This window comes from Peromyscus californicus, unplaced genomic scaffold, assembly GCF_007827085.1.
Source record: "Peromyscus californicus insignis strain IS unplaced genomic scaffold, ASM782708v3 Scaffold_11__1_contigs__length_118956290, whole genome shotgun sequence".
Lineage (NCBI taxonomy): Eukaryota > Metazoa > Chordata > Mammalia > Rodentia > Cricetidae > Peromyscus > Peromyscus californicus.
In genome coordinates, this window is record NW_026294402.1 from 113,589,297 (window position 1) to 113,604,666 (window position 15,370).

General features: G+C 55.8%; 2 protein-coding genes across 5 annotated transcripts in view; one reads left to right on the forward strand and one right to left on the reverse strand.

The window, feature by feature from the left end:
• The window catches only part of Dlec1 (DLEC1 cilia and flagella associated protein), a 49,850-nt gene extending 43,962 nt beyond the window's left edge, over positions 1-5,888 (forward strand). For 2 of the 4 annotated variants that reach the window (XM_052723913.1, XM_052723930.1), the window contains 7 exons: positions 9-205; positions 286-393; positions 485-610; positions 725-819; positions 1,005-1,089; positions 1,243-1,449; positions 3,733-4,781. In XM_052723913.1, the coding sequence (XP_052579873.1) occupies positions 9-205; positions 286-393; positions 485-610; positions 725-819; positions 1,005-1,089; positions 1,243-1,449; positions 3,733-4,014 (1,100 nt within the window). In that variant the 3' untranslated portion in view covers positions 4,015-4,781. The other 2 variants (XM_052723939.1, XM_052723921.1) reach the window with 2 other exon arrangements.
• Positions 5,694-15,139, reverse strand: LOC128101118 (3-ketoacyl-CoA thiolase B, peroxisomal-like). The gene is made up of 12 exons (XM_052723954.1): positions 14,902-15,139; positions 14,665-14,758; positions 13,795-13,852; positions 11,953-12,032; positions 11,190-11,232; positions 9,257-9,355; positions 8,176-8,256; positions 7,247-7,437; positions 6,918-7,097; positions 6,598-6,653; positions 6,367-6,512; positions 5,694-6,059 (listed from the first exon to the last, which is right to left on the reverse strand). The coding sequence occupies exons 1-12, from the start codon at positions 15,070-15,072 to the stop codon at positions 5,984-5,986; spliced, it is 1,275 nt and encodes a 424-aa protein (XP_052579914.1). The 5' UTR covers positions 15,073-15,139; the 3' UTR covers positions 5,694-5,983.
• Positions 15,140-15,370: the final 231 nt, after the last annotated feature.

Consider the following 15,370-nt stretch of genomic DNA (forward strand, 5'->3'; position numbering starts at 1 on the left):
TTCCCCAGACATCCGCCTAGACTGGGAGACCTATGTCCCAGAAGAAAAAGAGGACAGATTGCTGGAGCTGCTTGTGTTTTATGGGCCACCCTTCCCACTGCGGGACCAAGCTGGGAAAGAGCTTGTGTGCCCCTCTGAGAGCAGCTCACCACAGTCCCCAAGTCCCTCCAATATGTCTGCGTCTAGCCATGCAGTCCTCTCATCGGTGAGCCAGAGTCCAGGGCATGTGAGATGTGGCCCGGGCCAGTTGAGCCCACATGAGTGGCAGGGTCTCGTTGGTAACAGGGTAACTGCAGTAGTGGTACCAGGACTGAAGAACAGATCATCTCAGTCATCCTGCAGGGGCATGAGGGAGCGCCCTCCAGCATGTACCACATCAGCCCCAAGCAGGTGGTGAGTAGGCAGGGGTAGGTGCTCATTGGTAGAGCTGCCCTGGCCTGCCAGTGAACATGGGGCAGGGCTGAGGCTGCTGCATTTCTGCTAGGTCATCCCAGCTGGAGGCAACAGTACCATCTACATCTCTTTCACTCCCATGGTGCTTGGTCTTGACACCTTACACAAGGTGGAATGCACTGGCTATGCCCTGGGCTTCATGAGCTTGGACAAGGAGGTGAGCCTTCCCACCTGGGGCGAGGGTGCCATGGCCACCTCCTCTCTCCTGGGAGTCACACTGCCTGCTCAGCCCTGGGACCACCAGTAATCTCTGATGGATTGGGCTCTGCAGACAGACAGAGAGATTCCAGGCCGAATGCGTCGCCTTCAGGACTTTGCAGTGGGCCCCCTGAGACTAGAGATGAACGGCCACATAACACTTGCGCAGTGAGTCAACTGGACCGCCCTCCCCCATCCCCATCCCTTTGAGAGAGGAACCTCACTTCACTGGTGGGGTTCTCAGAGCCAAAGGACAGGAATAGAAGGGAGGAGGAGAAGGCGGGGACAGGGAGGTGACGCTGGAGGACCCAGAGCATGACCCTAGCTGCCTGAGCATGCCTGTCACTGTGCAGGCTGAATGCCCAGCTGGACAGCAGTGGCTACTTGGAATTCCGGTGCCAGGCCAGTGACCTCATCCCGAAAAATCCCTGCTGTGGGGTAAGTATGCCGTCACCCCCAACCAAGTCAAAGGACTTGGACCTCCCATGTGCCTGTGGGTCCTTCTGAAGCACAGGCCCTTTCAAGTCTTGAGTCTCTTTCCCCGAGGAGTGGGAAGGATGCACCATGCCCCTCCTCCTCCCATGGCCCCAGGTGCTGAGTGACTGGTCTACCACCCGTCACCTGAAGCTGATCAACACCACGGAGATCCTGCACTACTTCCGGGTCCTGGTCTCCAAGCCCTTCTTCATTTCTCAAGGTGGAGCCAGGTGGGACAACAGAGACTGTCATCAGCACTGTGAAGAGGAGATAGCCTCCTCAGGCCAGCAGCTGATACTCCGCCCACAGGAGAACATTCTGGTCAGTGCAGGGGTGCGCCATCTCTCTCCCCACCTCTGCAGGCAACACATACCCGTATCCTGCCCACATCTGGGTACCAGGTACAAATGGACTGTCATCGGTCCATGCCCCAGACATGTCCCTTTCAACATACATAGTCCCTCTGCGCAGGTTATATACAGATAGACCTACAGCAATAGCCACATGCATTCCAGAAACACATCCAGACCCTCCAGTGTGTGTCCCTATGTACCACCACTGATGGCCTGGTGGGCACCCCCACTTCATACCATGCTCCATCCCTTCTCACGTGCCCTTGGGCTCAAGGTTTAATGCTTTGGCTTGGGGCCACCCGCAGTTGGACTGCCATGAACGTAAATCACTCAGAGCATAGGGTGTGGAGGAGCCTGGATTTTCAAAGGTGGGATAGCCCTGGGAATGTCAGGGCCTTGATGGTAACTGTGAACTTCTGCTTCCTTGGTTTGAGGTACCTGAAATGGGCATGGGACCCAGGCTTTGCAGACATAGGGCACGTGCGCAACCCTTTAAATAGTGGCTCCCTGGGTAAGCACAGGCTTGTCCAGGATGGACAGCAAAAAAACGCAGCCCCACCATCTCCCGCCTTCCCCCCTGCCTTGCAACTCCCTCTTCCTCCCCTCCTTGCAGCCCCTCACCCCTTCTGTTGATGGTCTGTAGAGCTCCAGCTCAGTGCCTGTCTTACCCGGCACATCTTGGGTCAGCTCGTCCGGCTCCTCCAGGATCTCACTGAGCAGCCACACACGTGCAGCTGTGCCTTCACTGTCTGCCGTGACAGCCTGCATGTGTTGCCCTGCAGGACTTCCCGGACCTTGCTTGTGGAGGTGGGGGAGCCAGAGTCCGCGCTGCAGATGGCAAGAGGGCTCTCCTGACCGCTCTGCCTGGGCTCCCTGCTGAGAGAGCTAAGGGCAAGGGAGGGTCCATCCCACTAGAGCTCCTCAGGAGACTCAGGGGTGACCCAGATGCTCCCAGAAAAAAAGGAAACATCACATAGTGGCCTTGCACCTTCCTCTGTGGGCGCAGTTGGGTGGCACCTGGGCATCTGGCTCCTGACTTGAACTCCTTTAGTTCTAGATCTAAACACACCCTGTAAATTTGAACTCACCGCTATCATGTCGTGTCCCATGTGATGTCTTCTCCATGTGGTGGCATTTTATCCTAGCAACCGCTCTCATCAGCCAAAGCTCTGAGCTCCTCCCCAGGACGACCTCTGACTTGGCACTGCTACCGGCCTTTCTCATCTTGGCCCTAGATGGTGGTTTCCAAACCAGGGAAAACCAGCCTTTAGAATGCCTGGGACAAGTACAAGCTCCCAGACCACCTTCAGTCAGAGCTTTCCTTGTGACAGTCAGAGCTGAGGTCCAGGAATACTAGTAGCAAATACTGATTCTGATGAGCTACCATGGAGCTGTCTTGAGGGCTAAGAGCCCAAGCCCCACTCTGTTTGGCGTGAGTTCCAGTCTCTGGTCTGCTGTTCTCAGCCCACTCATGTTCCACAGCCCAACTCCCCACTGTAGCCAGAGGAGGTCTCTGTCCTGCCAGCAACTTCCAAATACCCAGCAGTCGCTTCCCAAATAATTGACTCAGAAGCTTAATATTACTTATAAATGCTTGGCTGGTAGCTCAGGCTTATTACTAACTAGCTCTTACTTGGTACCTTTTCTCAGTACAGCATTCTCATCTTGCTTCTACTGCATCTGCCTGGAGACTCATGCCTCCTCCTCCTCCTTCCTATCATTCTGTTTGACTTTCCCACCTCACTTCCTGCACAGCCACCAGCCAATCAGTGTTTTATTAAACCAGTTGGAGTGACAAATCTTTACAGTGTCCAAGAGAATTACTCCACAGCACCCCAAAGCAGCCAGAGGCTCCGTGGAAGGAAAAACTGCCTAGGATGTCTCATTTCAGATCCTAATAGGCCCCTCATGTCCTCAGGATAAAAACAGTCTTTCCTTGGCCCATACACAACCTCAGCCCAGGTCACCCTAAGTGAGAAGGGCAGGTTCCTTGCTCTATCCCCTCCAGGAGACTCCCAAGGACAAGGAAGGCTGTCTTCTATGCTGACTAGGTGCTGGGCACACAGCAGGCCAGTGCAGGGCTTGGGGGTCACATGCTGCACATGGGGGTACTGCTGAGCTGTGTACTGGGCAACTGGGACACTCTGCGCTCCACAGGCCCCATAAGCTAGGGGCTGAACAGGACCTGACCGGACCAGCAGGCTGCCTGCCTTCAGGAACCTGGGGTGACACTGTGTCCACGTCTGCTCAGGTGGATGTGTCCTTCTCACTCTCCCTGGAACTGCTGTCCTACCAGAAGCTCCCAGCAGACCAGATGCTGCCTGGAGTGGACATTCAGCAGAATAAGAAGGGGGAGAAACAGATGGTGTTCACAGGGAACCTGCTCCTGGGCTTCACCAACCAGACTGTTCAGGCATGTTCTAGGCTCCCTCCTGCCATTTCTGCCCCCTGGGGAGGAAGATGGCACCTTGGCCCGAGAGTGAGGGACTGGAGGGGGATATCTGGTTTGCTCCCTGGAGGAGGTGGCAGGTAAAGCCTGTTTCCTGTTTAATCAAGAGAAAACGGAAATACATAGAGAGACCTAGGGTATGGCCTCATTGGTGGGGACAGTGGGCACCTGAAGAAGCTGTGAGGGACTCTGCTTTACTCCTGTAGGGCTTTGAGCACCACTGAGCAGGTCACACACTGGTCAGTGTGGAGCTGAGAGTCAGAGGGGCCTAGCTGGGGGTGCAAGTAGGGAGCTAAAGGACAGACCTTATGAGAAGCCAGAGAGACCAGAAGCAGAGCAGAGTAGTGGGACCCTGCAGCCTGGGACCTGGCAGCAGCTGGGGCCGAAGAGAAGTGGACCATGGTAGTGCCTGAGTGATTCCTGGACTTCTGAGAGGCCCCAAGCAACTTGACTCAGGGTCTAATGGGTTGAGGGGTGTGCCTTGGACCCCAAAGGAGGAGGGAGACAAGGAGGGTGATGGAGGTCTTGAAGGGTGGATGGCTGACTGACCTATCAACTGGGAGCACAGCGTGAGCTCCCTAGGAGGGAGGCTGGCAGAGAAGCCGGGAGTGTCCTTCCGGCCCCGCAGAATTCCACCTGCCCCTCTGGCTTTGGTGGCATGTTCAGAAGTGTCAGTACTTGGGGGCGGTGGGTTTCCCTGTGTCCCAGGACCCAGTTCAGAGCACTACCCCAGCAGGCAAGGATGGGTCATCCCTCACTGAGTCGCGGGCTCGGGCCCCCAGGAGGTCCCCCTGCGGGCTGTCGTGGCTGTGCCAATGCTGCAGCTCTCCACCAGCTGGGTGGACTTCGGGACCTGCTTCGTGAACCAGCAGCACACCCGGGAGGTCTACCTGATGAACCTCAGTGACTGCCTGAGCTACTGGACGGCGCTGATGGGTATGTTGTCATCCTGCCCCATGCTGCTGCTCCTTGATGGGACTGAGCAAGACCTCTAAGAAAGACTGCGGGGTCCCGTCCGTGTAGACTGGCTCCCTAGGGCAGGTGGCACCCGACAGTCCTGGAGTCCACCAGTCCTCCAGTTCCTGGTTGCCCTGTCCTGGGTTGCTGGAAGGACCAGAGTGACACCTGAGAGGCTGGTCTAGTCTGGGGGACAACATCTGGACAGCCTGTGGCCTCCTTTCTTCTCAATGTAGGACCGGAGGAACCGGCTAGGGAGGATGATGCCTTTGGGGTCTCCCCAGGCAGTGGGCTGCTGGAGGCCCGACCCACCAACGCACCCCCAGTCTCCATTCCCCTTCAGGTGCTCTTCAATCCTAGGTAAGAGCTGCTTCCTGCCTCTGGGGCACCGCCCGTGGGGCCTGGGCACTGGCTGGCACTGCCTAACCCCACTTCCCCTTCCCCAGGAGCAGCCTGCTGTACGAGTCCACAATGACAGTGGAAGGTGTGCTGAGTGAGAAGCCTTGCACCCTGCGGCTGCGGGGCCGAGGCTCTCACGATGAGAGATATGTGATACCCCATGAGTTCTGAGGCTCCGCCACCCCTGCCCCAGCTTGGACATCAGTCTGGCTCAGGGCTGCTAAGCAGGGACACAGGCTATGGGGCTGGAGTAGCTCCTCGGATGAGGGATCTCCTTTCAGACAATGGTGTCAACCATGCCCTGCATGACAGGTCTCTAGGGCTAACCAGCATAGGCCACCACCAGGGTGACTGTGACACGTAATCATTACAAAGATGGACCCTGAGTGAAATGACTGCCACTGGAATCAGATAGCACACATTTACTTTGCCCAACATACCCATCATTCATGAGGACACTGTCCCACAGAAACAGACCTTGTTCTGTGCTCAAGAGTAATCTGCTGACTGTGGTCCAGCCGAGAGGACCAGACCGATGGCCCAATGCCCACTTGTCCCCATACTGTGATCACATCTTCTAAATTAAAGTGCTGTGACACCCCCCTCCAGTGCTGAGTGTCCCATGCAGGTGGCTTCTGCAGAGTCCCTCTCTGGCCACCACTGTAGGACTCTCTGGGCGGTGCCTGCAGCCAGGGCTTCAGTTCCCAGGATATTCAAAGACAGCAGCGGCTCCCATCCCCGTCCCGATGCACATGGACACCACTCCATAAGCCCTGGGGAAAAGAACCTGCGTTGGCTGGGCAGAGCTTGACCCCAGCCCATGCCCCCACCAGGCAGAGCTGCGTCTTATAGACACATGAGCAGAACAGATCTGTGGAAACTGAGCCCTAGACAGACACACACCCAGGTGGCAGACACCTTCCATAGGTTATGCTGCCTTTTAAGCAAGCCATCAGGAAGACAAGTCTCACCACTCCATCCCTAGTTCAGAACACCTGTGTGTGCTCACCTCCCCAAGCCCCAGCTACCTGACACCCCAGCTCGAGCATCCCCACAACACTCCACAAGCAGCAGCCTTACCGTTTCCCACGACGCTTCAGTTCATTGAGCAGCGTGACCACCTGCCTTGCCCCAGTGCAGCCCAGGGGATGGCCCAGGGCTATTGCACCCCCCAGGGGGTTCACCTTCTCTGCAGGAATCCCCAGCTTCTCCACACAGTAGAGGGCCTGGAAGGAGCCGGAGCAGTAGCTGAAGCCCCCATCTGCTCTGAACCACTGGCCCAATCGACCCCACCATGACGCCCAGGCTCACCTGACTTGCAAAGGCCTCATTGATCTCAAAGATGTCTATGTCATTCACAGTCAGCCCTGCAGGCAAGATACAGACCAGAGCTGACAGCCACAGGCAGGACTCTGGATTCCCTCTGGGCTCCACCCCAAGTGCGGCTCTAGTGGTCTACTGTGTGTGCCAGGCGAGGGTGTTCCAAGGGTAGGTTAGGAAGGCCTTGGATGTGCGGTGCTAGCCTGACCCACCTTCATTCCAGAGCACCCACAGGGTCAAACCCAGCACACCCCAGTCCCAGATACAGGGAATGAGGGGTCCAGGTCCAGGATGAGAAGGAGCCGCCTCACCTGCTTTCTGCAAAGCTGCAGGGATGGCATAGGCAGGACCGATGCCCATGATGTCAGGAGGGACACCGACCACCGCATAGGACCTCAGGACCCCAAGGATGGGAAGGCCCAATTCTTCAGCCTTGGACCTCCGGGCCAGCAGGACGGCAGCTGCTCCATCGCTCACCTGACTGGAGTTTCCTAGGGGAGGAAGGGTGGGACAAGGAGGCATCAGGCCGAGCTGAGGAGAGCCAGCCCTCCACCATCACTTTGCCAAGGGGCCTGGTCAGCTCCAGTTCTCAGAGTAGAACAGGCCACTTCCATCAACCCTATTCCTGGCCCACGCTCACCAGCTGTGGTAGAGCCTCCATCCTTGAAGGCAGGCTTCAGCTTGGCCAGGCCCTCCATGGTGGTGCTGGGGCGGACACCCTCGTCCTGGGACACAGTGATGATTTTTTTGTTGCCCTTGTCGTCGAGGACAGCTGTTGTCACAGGCACGATCTCAGCTCGGAAAGAGCCCCTGCTCTGGGCTCTCGCTGCCCTGCCAGCACCATGGACAGCGACTCTCAGGCCTAATTGTGGCCATTTCCTGCCTGTCCCTGGCCTTTGCTAACTCAGGAAGACACAGAGCTTTAGGCTGTGCAACCCAGGGACTGCTCTGCCCCCTGATGGAGCTGCAAGTGACTGGAGGGCTCCTCAGGACACCACCTTCCTCTGGCAGGGAAAGGCATGCCAAAGCTTTCCTCGACTCTTCATCTTCAGCTCCAGACTTTCCCCATCAAGAGCAGGACATTTAGAGATGCTGTTCTGTTTAGAGCTCTTCATTCCCTAGTCACTCAGCCTGCTCAGCGGTCTCTTCCACAATAAGGCTGGTGCTTCCCCTGGCCTGAGGCTCTGGTTTTCTTGAATGGCACACTCAGGTCACCACTCCAGGCCCAGGTCTGCCTCTTATGCTAGGAGGACTAGGTTTTAGCACCACTGGTCCCATACTGCAGGCTTGAGGATCACCAGTGGCCACCATGTCTGGTCAGAACAGGGTCCTATTCTTTATGTCGCAAGGAATGGGGTGGGAGAAGGGCTGAGGCCCAGTTAGGGGAGAGGGCACTGAGACCTCAGAGTGTACAGCTAAGGAGGACTGAGACGACCTCCCAACAATGGTGATGAACCTTTCCACCTCCCACCTAGAGGCATGAGGCTAGTCAACACTTTTACATCACCTTGACAGCCCAGCTCAGGCCACTCTCCAGCCCTATCAATAGCCCATCCTCGCTGTACTCACTTCTGCTGGGAGGCCAGAGCGAAGGCATCCTGCTTCTGCCGTGAAATGCCAAACCGCTCAGCCACGTTCTCCGAGGTTATCCTAGACACAAACAGTAAAGCAGGAGGCTGTGGGTCTGCTGGCCTGAGAGCCAGGGCCATACTGAAGGCCTGTGCCTGCTCTTCTGGGCATCCAGGTCAGAGACAGGGTTTCCATCCATGTTCCAGGGACAGAGGTAAGGACTCAGAAGGTGGCGCTCCTGTCCCATAGCAAGCTGCACCCATGCTGGTCAGACCCTCAGAGGCACATAGCAAAGGAAACATTTTTTATGGGGACAGGCAGCCTGTGTGTGAGACCTGCAGAGGGCATGGTCTCCTGCCCAGTCACATCCCAAGGACAGGAGCAGAGGTGCTGGGCACACTAGCTGGCCAACTTGATCAACTTCTCCTATGACTCTAGGATGCCTTTGGAGAGAGGGTCTGGACAAAGCCAGATCACTGCCCACTGCAAGCCTTTCTTCGTATGGCCATGCAGCCAGGGATCCCTGTCCTTGGATGTTGGCAAAGTCCAGAGGTCACAAATGTAATGGTAGACAATGGAGATGTAGAGAACAGATTTCCCAGGCTACATCTCACAGGCCTGAGTCCTTCCCAAACACGTTCAGAACTTCAGTTCTCCGTACATCCTTCTCAATGTTCCAGGTCTCCAACAGAGGTTTTGGGGAACATCTGGCACCATCCTCCTTGTGACTGGGCACCTCAGGGTGGGGGACAACACAGGAGGTATTTGCATACTGAGGGGCTCAGAGAGGACTCAAGTGCTTAAAGAAAGGAAAGCCAAGGATTGCATCAGCCCCACCCCTGGTCCCTGCTGTACGTGACACTCAGAGGATGGAGGTTGAGGGCCTCAAGGCCTGGCATTGCCAGCCACAGAGGAGAAAATTCCTTGGTCTCTGGTTGAGGACAGAGTGGTGGGTGAGTGGGCATATGCGCATGCCTGCGCGCGTGTGAGAGCACGCATGCGCTCGCGCGCACACGCACACACACACACACACACACACACACACACACACACACACACACAGCCTCCTGTGGACACTCACCCCATAGGAATCAGGCAGTCTCTGGCCTTCTCTTTCTCCAGCAGGCGTAAAGAAATATTCCCAGTATTCCCTTTCTGGGACAGGGTCATGGACTCCACCCTAAGGAGGAGGAGTGAGCTGTCAGCCCCAGTAGGAAGCCCGAGGGATGACCAGCTGTGTGGCAAGTGCTGGGCAATAAATAGCCAGGGAGCCCTCCAAGTATGCCGCAGATACCTGGCCAGTGAGCAGGGATTGCACAGTGGCTGAGCCGTCTTTCCCTCTGCCCAGCACACAGTACAGTACCAGACACGGCCCCAGCTCTAGGGTCCTGCTGCATGGTGCATTACTGAGCTAAGTAAGTGGTGGTCCCCAGGGACGGCTTCCAGTTTTCCCTCCAATACAGGACATACCAAATCAGTCTGATTCAGTACTTGGTGTACCCGAGTCAGAGGGAGAAAGGAGAAATGGTAAATACTAAATTTACATCAAAGAAAGACCTGGCCTGTGTAGATTGGCAAGTAGGTGGGATGGCTGAGGAAAAGGTCTGGTGGCCTGTGCAGAGGGATCAGACATTGATGGGAAGCCAGAAGCCTTGGCTAAGTTCTCTCCCAAGTTCAGCATAACATGAACTCTTCAGTTCTTTTTGGAAGGACTGAGTGTCAATTACAGGACCTTAAACGTGGTAGGCAATCACTACATGGCTAAGCTGTATCTCTGGGCCTTAATATTTTTTTTTTTTTTAATTTCATCTTGAGACAGAATCTTGCTAGACTGCCTCAGCCCCGGATTTGCTAAGTAGCTCAGGTGGGCCTTGACCTTGAAATTCTCTTGCTTCAGCTGGGATTACAGACCCAGAACCTGTCAAACTGTGTGACCAAATGATCCGTATCCCACAGTCAGCTTTGGTTGCGACTCTACTTAATTGTCCTACAACATCCACAGAGCTGAAGGGGGGTGAGGATATGAAGTCCTGGCAAGAGAGGAAGCTGGTCATGGTGACCAGCATGACCTCCAACTAGACAATCTGGTCCCGGAGTTCAGTCCTGGGAGAGCTGCACTCTCAAATGCTAGGGGATGCTCAGGTGATGTGGGCATCCTCCAGGCACAGCTGCTTTGTCTCCAGAACCAGGGTCCTCAACCTGCTTGGGACTAGAATCCCGAGGGCCTCACAGAGCCCCATCCTTTCCCCTGAAGCGGCCACAATTGCTCTCCTTGTTATGACAAACACAAGGAACTGCAACAGGCAGGCTGGCCGTGACCCTTGCCTACCATGGTCCCATGTGTGGACTTTGGCTGTCCTCCTCCTGACACGCAGGTCAGGAAAACCCAGTGCAGGCAGCCAGGACCTGACCTTATGCCAGCAACGCTTTCTATCAAAACTCTTCTACAGAACCTGGAGGAGCTAGCTCCAAAGCCCATGGAAGCTATCTTCCAACAGCAGGTGGCCCCAGCGCTCTGTTCTTTCCTGGATCCACCATCAGGCATAATTTCTGCAGCTCTTTACCCCAGAGGCAGAAACAAGGGGGTAGTGTGAGTGCAGGGGACAGTGAGCAGAGGTCTGACCATGTTCCTCAGAACACAGTATCAGCTGCAATTTCTCCCTTGGTGCTAGGGTGGCAGACAAGGCAACAGCCTAGGAAGATGAACATTGAGATATAAGGAAACGTCCCTGACTTGAGGGAGTCCACTCTGCCACTTCTCTCAGGAGCATGGAAAACCAGCCAGCGCAACAGGCAAAGTCCGAGTGCTGCAGATTTCCAACGTGACAAGCAGATTTGCAAGAAAGAATCAAAGAGGCCACTACACTCAGAGCTTCCACAACTCCTAGGCTGCCTCTGTGAGAGTCCAGCCCAGCCAGCAGCCGTGGTGGGCAGGGAGAACCATGGCTGAGGAGAACAAAATTAGTTTGGTTAATTGCATTGGTTAAGAAGGTCCGGCAGGAAGACAATCTTACCCACAGGCCATGCCAATGTCATAAGACCCATTTCTGATGCCACCTGTAACAAAAGCACTTCATAACCATCCTTGGCCAGAGTGGGCCTGGCCTGGACCAGCACAGCCCGTTCCCTCCCTGCTTTTGGGGGACATTCACCAAAGCCTCACAGAAGACCCAGGAGCACCCAAAAAGGCTTGGGGTATTGTACCAGACTTTTTCTTTTAGGCTGCCACCCAGCTCACAAATCATGACACACAGACTTCTTATTAGTTATGAATGCTAGGCCTGGCTTAGGCTCACTTCTGGCTAGCTCTTTTAATTTAAATCAACCTGTTTTTCTTTATCTACCTTTCACCTCAGGGTTTTTACCTTTTCTGTCTGTCTTACTTTCACTGCTTCCTCCAATGTCTGGCTGGCTGCCACCTGCCCGGCGACTTGCCCTAGGCATGTCCCTCTCCTCTCTGTTCTCTTCTTTTCTTTTCTTGAGCCTTAGATTTCTCCTGTTTATTCTCTCTGCCTGCCAGCCCCACCTATCCCCCTCTCTCTGCCTAGCTTGGTCATTCAGCTTTTTATTAGACCAATCAGGTGCCTTAGGCAGGCAAGGTGAAGCAGCAACACATCTTTACATAATTAAACAACTGCAGCATAAACAAATGTAACACACCTTTGCCCAGTTAAAGTAATACTCCACAACAATGGGTGCTCTTCCACTCCTCCCTGCCCTGAGGGGCAAGGACCAAGGTCAGGGCATGCTCATGGGCACCCGGCAGTCACAACTCACCAGCGATGTTGGCCACTGCCTGCAGCCCCGATGAACACTGTCTGTTGACAGTAGACAACGGTACAGTCTCTGGAATGTCACTGGAACAGAAGGGAGATGGCAGTCAGCCCTGGACGTGCATCTAGCCCTGGACATGACAATGTCTCACAGAAAGTCCACGAGACTTGTGCACCACAAGAGAGCCCCAGCAGTATGTGCATAGACCAGGACAACAGGCAGCCCTGCCCCGACTGGGGCAGATCCAGAAGAGCAGGAGTAGCCACTGTGCAGACCTGTCTCCACAGTGCCTGACTACCCAGGGTCCCCAAGCACATTCTCATCTGTCCCACGGTTCTTCTCAGCGCAGACAATGGAAACCTGTTGTGGGCCACAGACAATCTCCTTCCGCCGCCCTGAGGACTCGACAATGAAAAGCAGTCATTTCTGTGGTCCTCTGAGGACAAAGACCTGGGCCTGTTGCTAGGCTAAGACACAACAGTTGCATTTCAACACTGGGCCACCATTCATCCTGACTCCTTGACCTTTCTATTAACCACAGAGTTGGTCCAAGGTGTCCAGTTTTTCCTCTGTGGACCGTTTCCCCGCTTGGCATGTTCATTCTTCACTCCTTGCTCTGGGGCTCCCCGGGTTCAGCCCTTCAAGCTGTTGGAGCTGCTTTCCAAGGTGGATACAAGCCATGGCCAACATGGTAAAGGCATAGGATCACCCCAGGCCCCTTGACTGACACACCAAGAACCCCAGAGAATGAACACACAGGAACTAGAATGACTCTGGTGTGCAGGCAGACGGGGGAACCCAGGACTGGTGCTCCAAGGCAAGTTCTGAAGGGGACCTCAGGAGGATGGCTCCCTAGGCCCGTGGAATTCCTCCCATGTGCCCTAATTCTCTAACTCTTGGTGACCCTTCATCAAATCCATCAAGGTCCCCTAAACAGTCCCTCAGCATGAAGCACCCTCTGAGGGCTTGGGCCTGACAGTACTGGATTTCAGTGGATTCGCCAGCAACACACAGAGACTTGAGACAGCAGGACCAGACACCAAAGCCACACGACAGGGAAGAACAAGGTCACCCACTGGACAAGAAGCACACCCATTTGAAGCCTGAGAGCTGGGGCATATCTGGACAGGGTTAGCCAGGACAGGGAGAGCTGACAGAGCCAGAACTCCATGGGGGCAGAATGGGCAGAGGGCAGATAGAAACAGGCAGGCAGCCTGTGGTCCACGGAAACAGCCAACTGAAGACAAGTCTCCAGTCAGAGAGGTGTGGAGACCTTGAACCCCAGGCTGAGTCTGACCCTTCCAGCTGACAGATGTGCCCCACCACTGGCCAGTGTTGCTGTTATTTCTGACCCACACAGCAAGGACTGAGGAATGGGGTCCTCGTCTCCAAGAGGGAGTGAATGAACCACTGCTTAGCTGTCATGGGGGGGGGGGCTAGAGCTCTTCCTGGGGTACACCCCCACCCCATGCTACACCGTCCCCAAGCCGCTATGACTGGACAAGCCTGGACTTCCAGACGCTGAGAGTGGAAGCATGCACTGCTCGGCGTTGGTCATATGATTCCACGCTCGTGTGTGTGTGTGTTAAGTTGGCTTTGTTTAAAACTTAGGCCACGGAGAAGTCTCTGCTCCAGTCCCCAAGCCCTGGGTGCCTTGGCCGTGGTCCCAGGGACACACCCTCTCTAAGTAGGGGAAAGGTTATGCTCATAGGACAGAGTTCAGTGTTCTCTAGTAGCCTCAGTATCTTCTTTCAGCCCAGTCTTCCACCACACGCAGATGAGTCTCCAGCACCAGGGCCCCCAGCCATTGTGGAGGACAGTTAGAGCTGGAGTCAGAAGGATTACCTCAAGAACTGGGCTATGCGTGCAGGGACGGCTCCGGCCCCGGGCTGAAGCACATTGCCTGTGGACAGAAGAGCCCTTACTCAGTGCCAGGAGGTGTCCTGAGGCCTAAGGTAAAACACGTCCCAGAAAGGAAACATTCTCGATCTTTCCAGGAATCTACAGCCTCTGCACAGAGGTTCATGTGAGGCCAAGGAGGCTGAGTCCGAGGAATGGGGAGCCAGCTAGGAACCACCCCGCGCTGGAGGGCCACCAGCGCGCCTGCCAAGGCATGCGCCTCTAAATCAGCACAGCTGGGCGGGAGGCCTGCTTGCCTGGCAACAGGAGAGCCTCTAGGGTAAGAGGCGCACAGTGCGAAGCCTAAAAGCTGAGGAAAGTAGGGCTGTGGGTGAGGGAAGAGAGTCTGTAAGCCTCCTCAAGTGTCCTCCTCCAGGCCCTGTGTCACTGGGGGAGGAAGAACAGGCTGGCACCCCCCAGGAAACCCTGTCCTACACTGTTCTAGTTCAGGGAAGAGCAGGGGTTAGGGCAGGGTGAACCCCGTCTACACCTGTAACCGAACCGGGGCTGGACCAGATGATTCTGATAGACAGGATGACAGAGTAGGTGGAGAACCGTGGCCTCCCACCTCCTGGAGTCTCCAGGAGCATCTGAGCTTTAGAGCATCTATCTCAGGGCGTTCCTGCTTTCCACGTCCACTCAGTGAGCAGATGTGCCTCGAGTGGAGGACCCAAGGCTCTAAGCTGAAGACTGGCTGTCAGAGGCTCATTCAGATCTCTGTGCCCCGGTCCTTCCCCTCAGTAAACTCAGGTCTCTGATGTGAGAGAAGAGACCCAGGGAGGAAAGACCCAGAGCAGGCCCGGCAGGTGCGCTCACCCACGGAGATGTCGCCCAGCTGCTCAGGCTTTAGTTTCACGTCCTGGAGAACCGCGGTCAACACGGCCGACAGAAGCTCGTCCGGGGTGGTGTCCTGCAGGGCGAAGCGCGGCGGCGGTGAGCCAGCCCCGCTCCTGCATCCCCACCCAGGGGACTGTGCGGTCACCTCACCCAGAGGGCAGGATCCCACCCGCACTGGCCGCCTCCTGCGCCCCCCGCCCACCGGAGGGACCTCACCTTGAAGCCGCCGCGGCCCGCACGGCCGATGGGGGTGCGCCGTCCGTGCACCACCACCACGTCGGAGGCCGAGGCCCGCGGGAAGCCAGCGGAGCAGGGAGCGGCTTGCAGCGCGGAGCTCGACTCTGGCCTGCCGGCCAGGTGGCCCAGCACTACCTGCAGCCGATGCATCGTGGAGGTGGGTCCGGAGGATTTGCCTGGGCGCAGGGAGCGGACCCGAACGAATAAAGAACCGTGGTTTGCACAAGGGCAGACGTTGGAGCTTTACATTTTTTCACAAGTCCCGCCTACCCCTTCTGCAGCCAATCAGAAGGGGAGTCTTCCTGAGGTCACCCCACCACCTCCCAGTTTCTCAAAGCCAGGTCAATGAACTCCAAAACTCCTCCTTCTTATAGCTTATCCATATACACGTGTGGTGGGGCAAGAGAGTACTGCGCAAGTTCAAGGCCAGTCTGGGCTAAAAAATAGA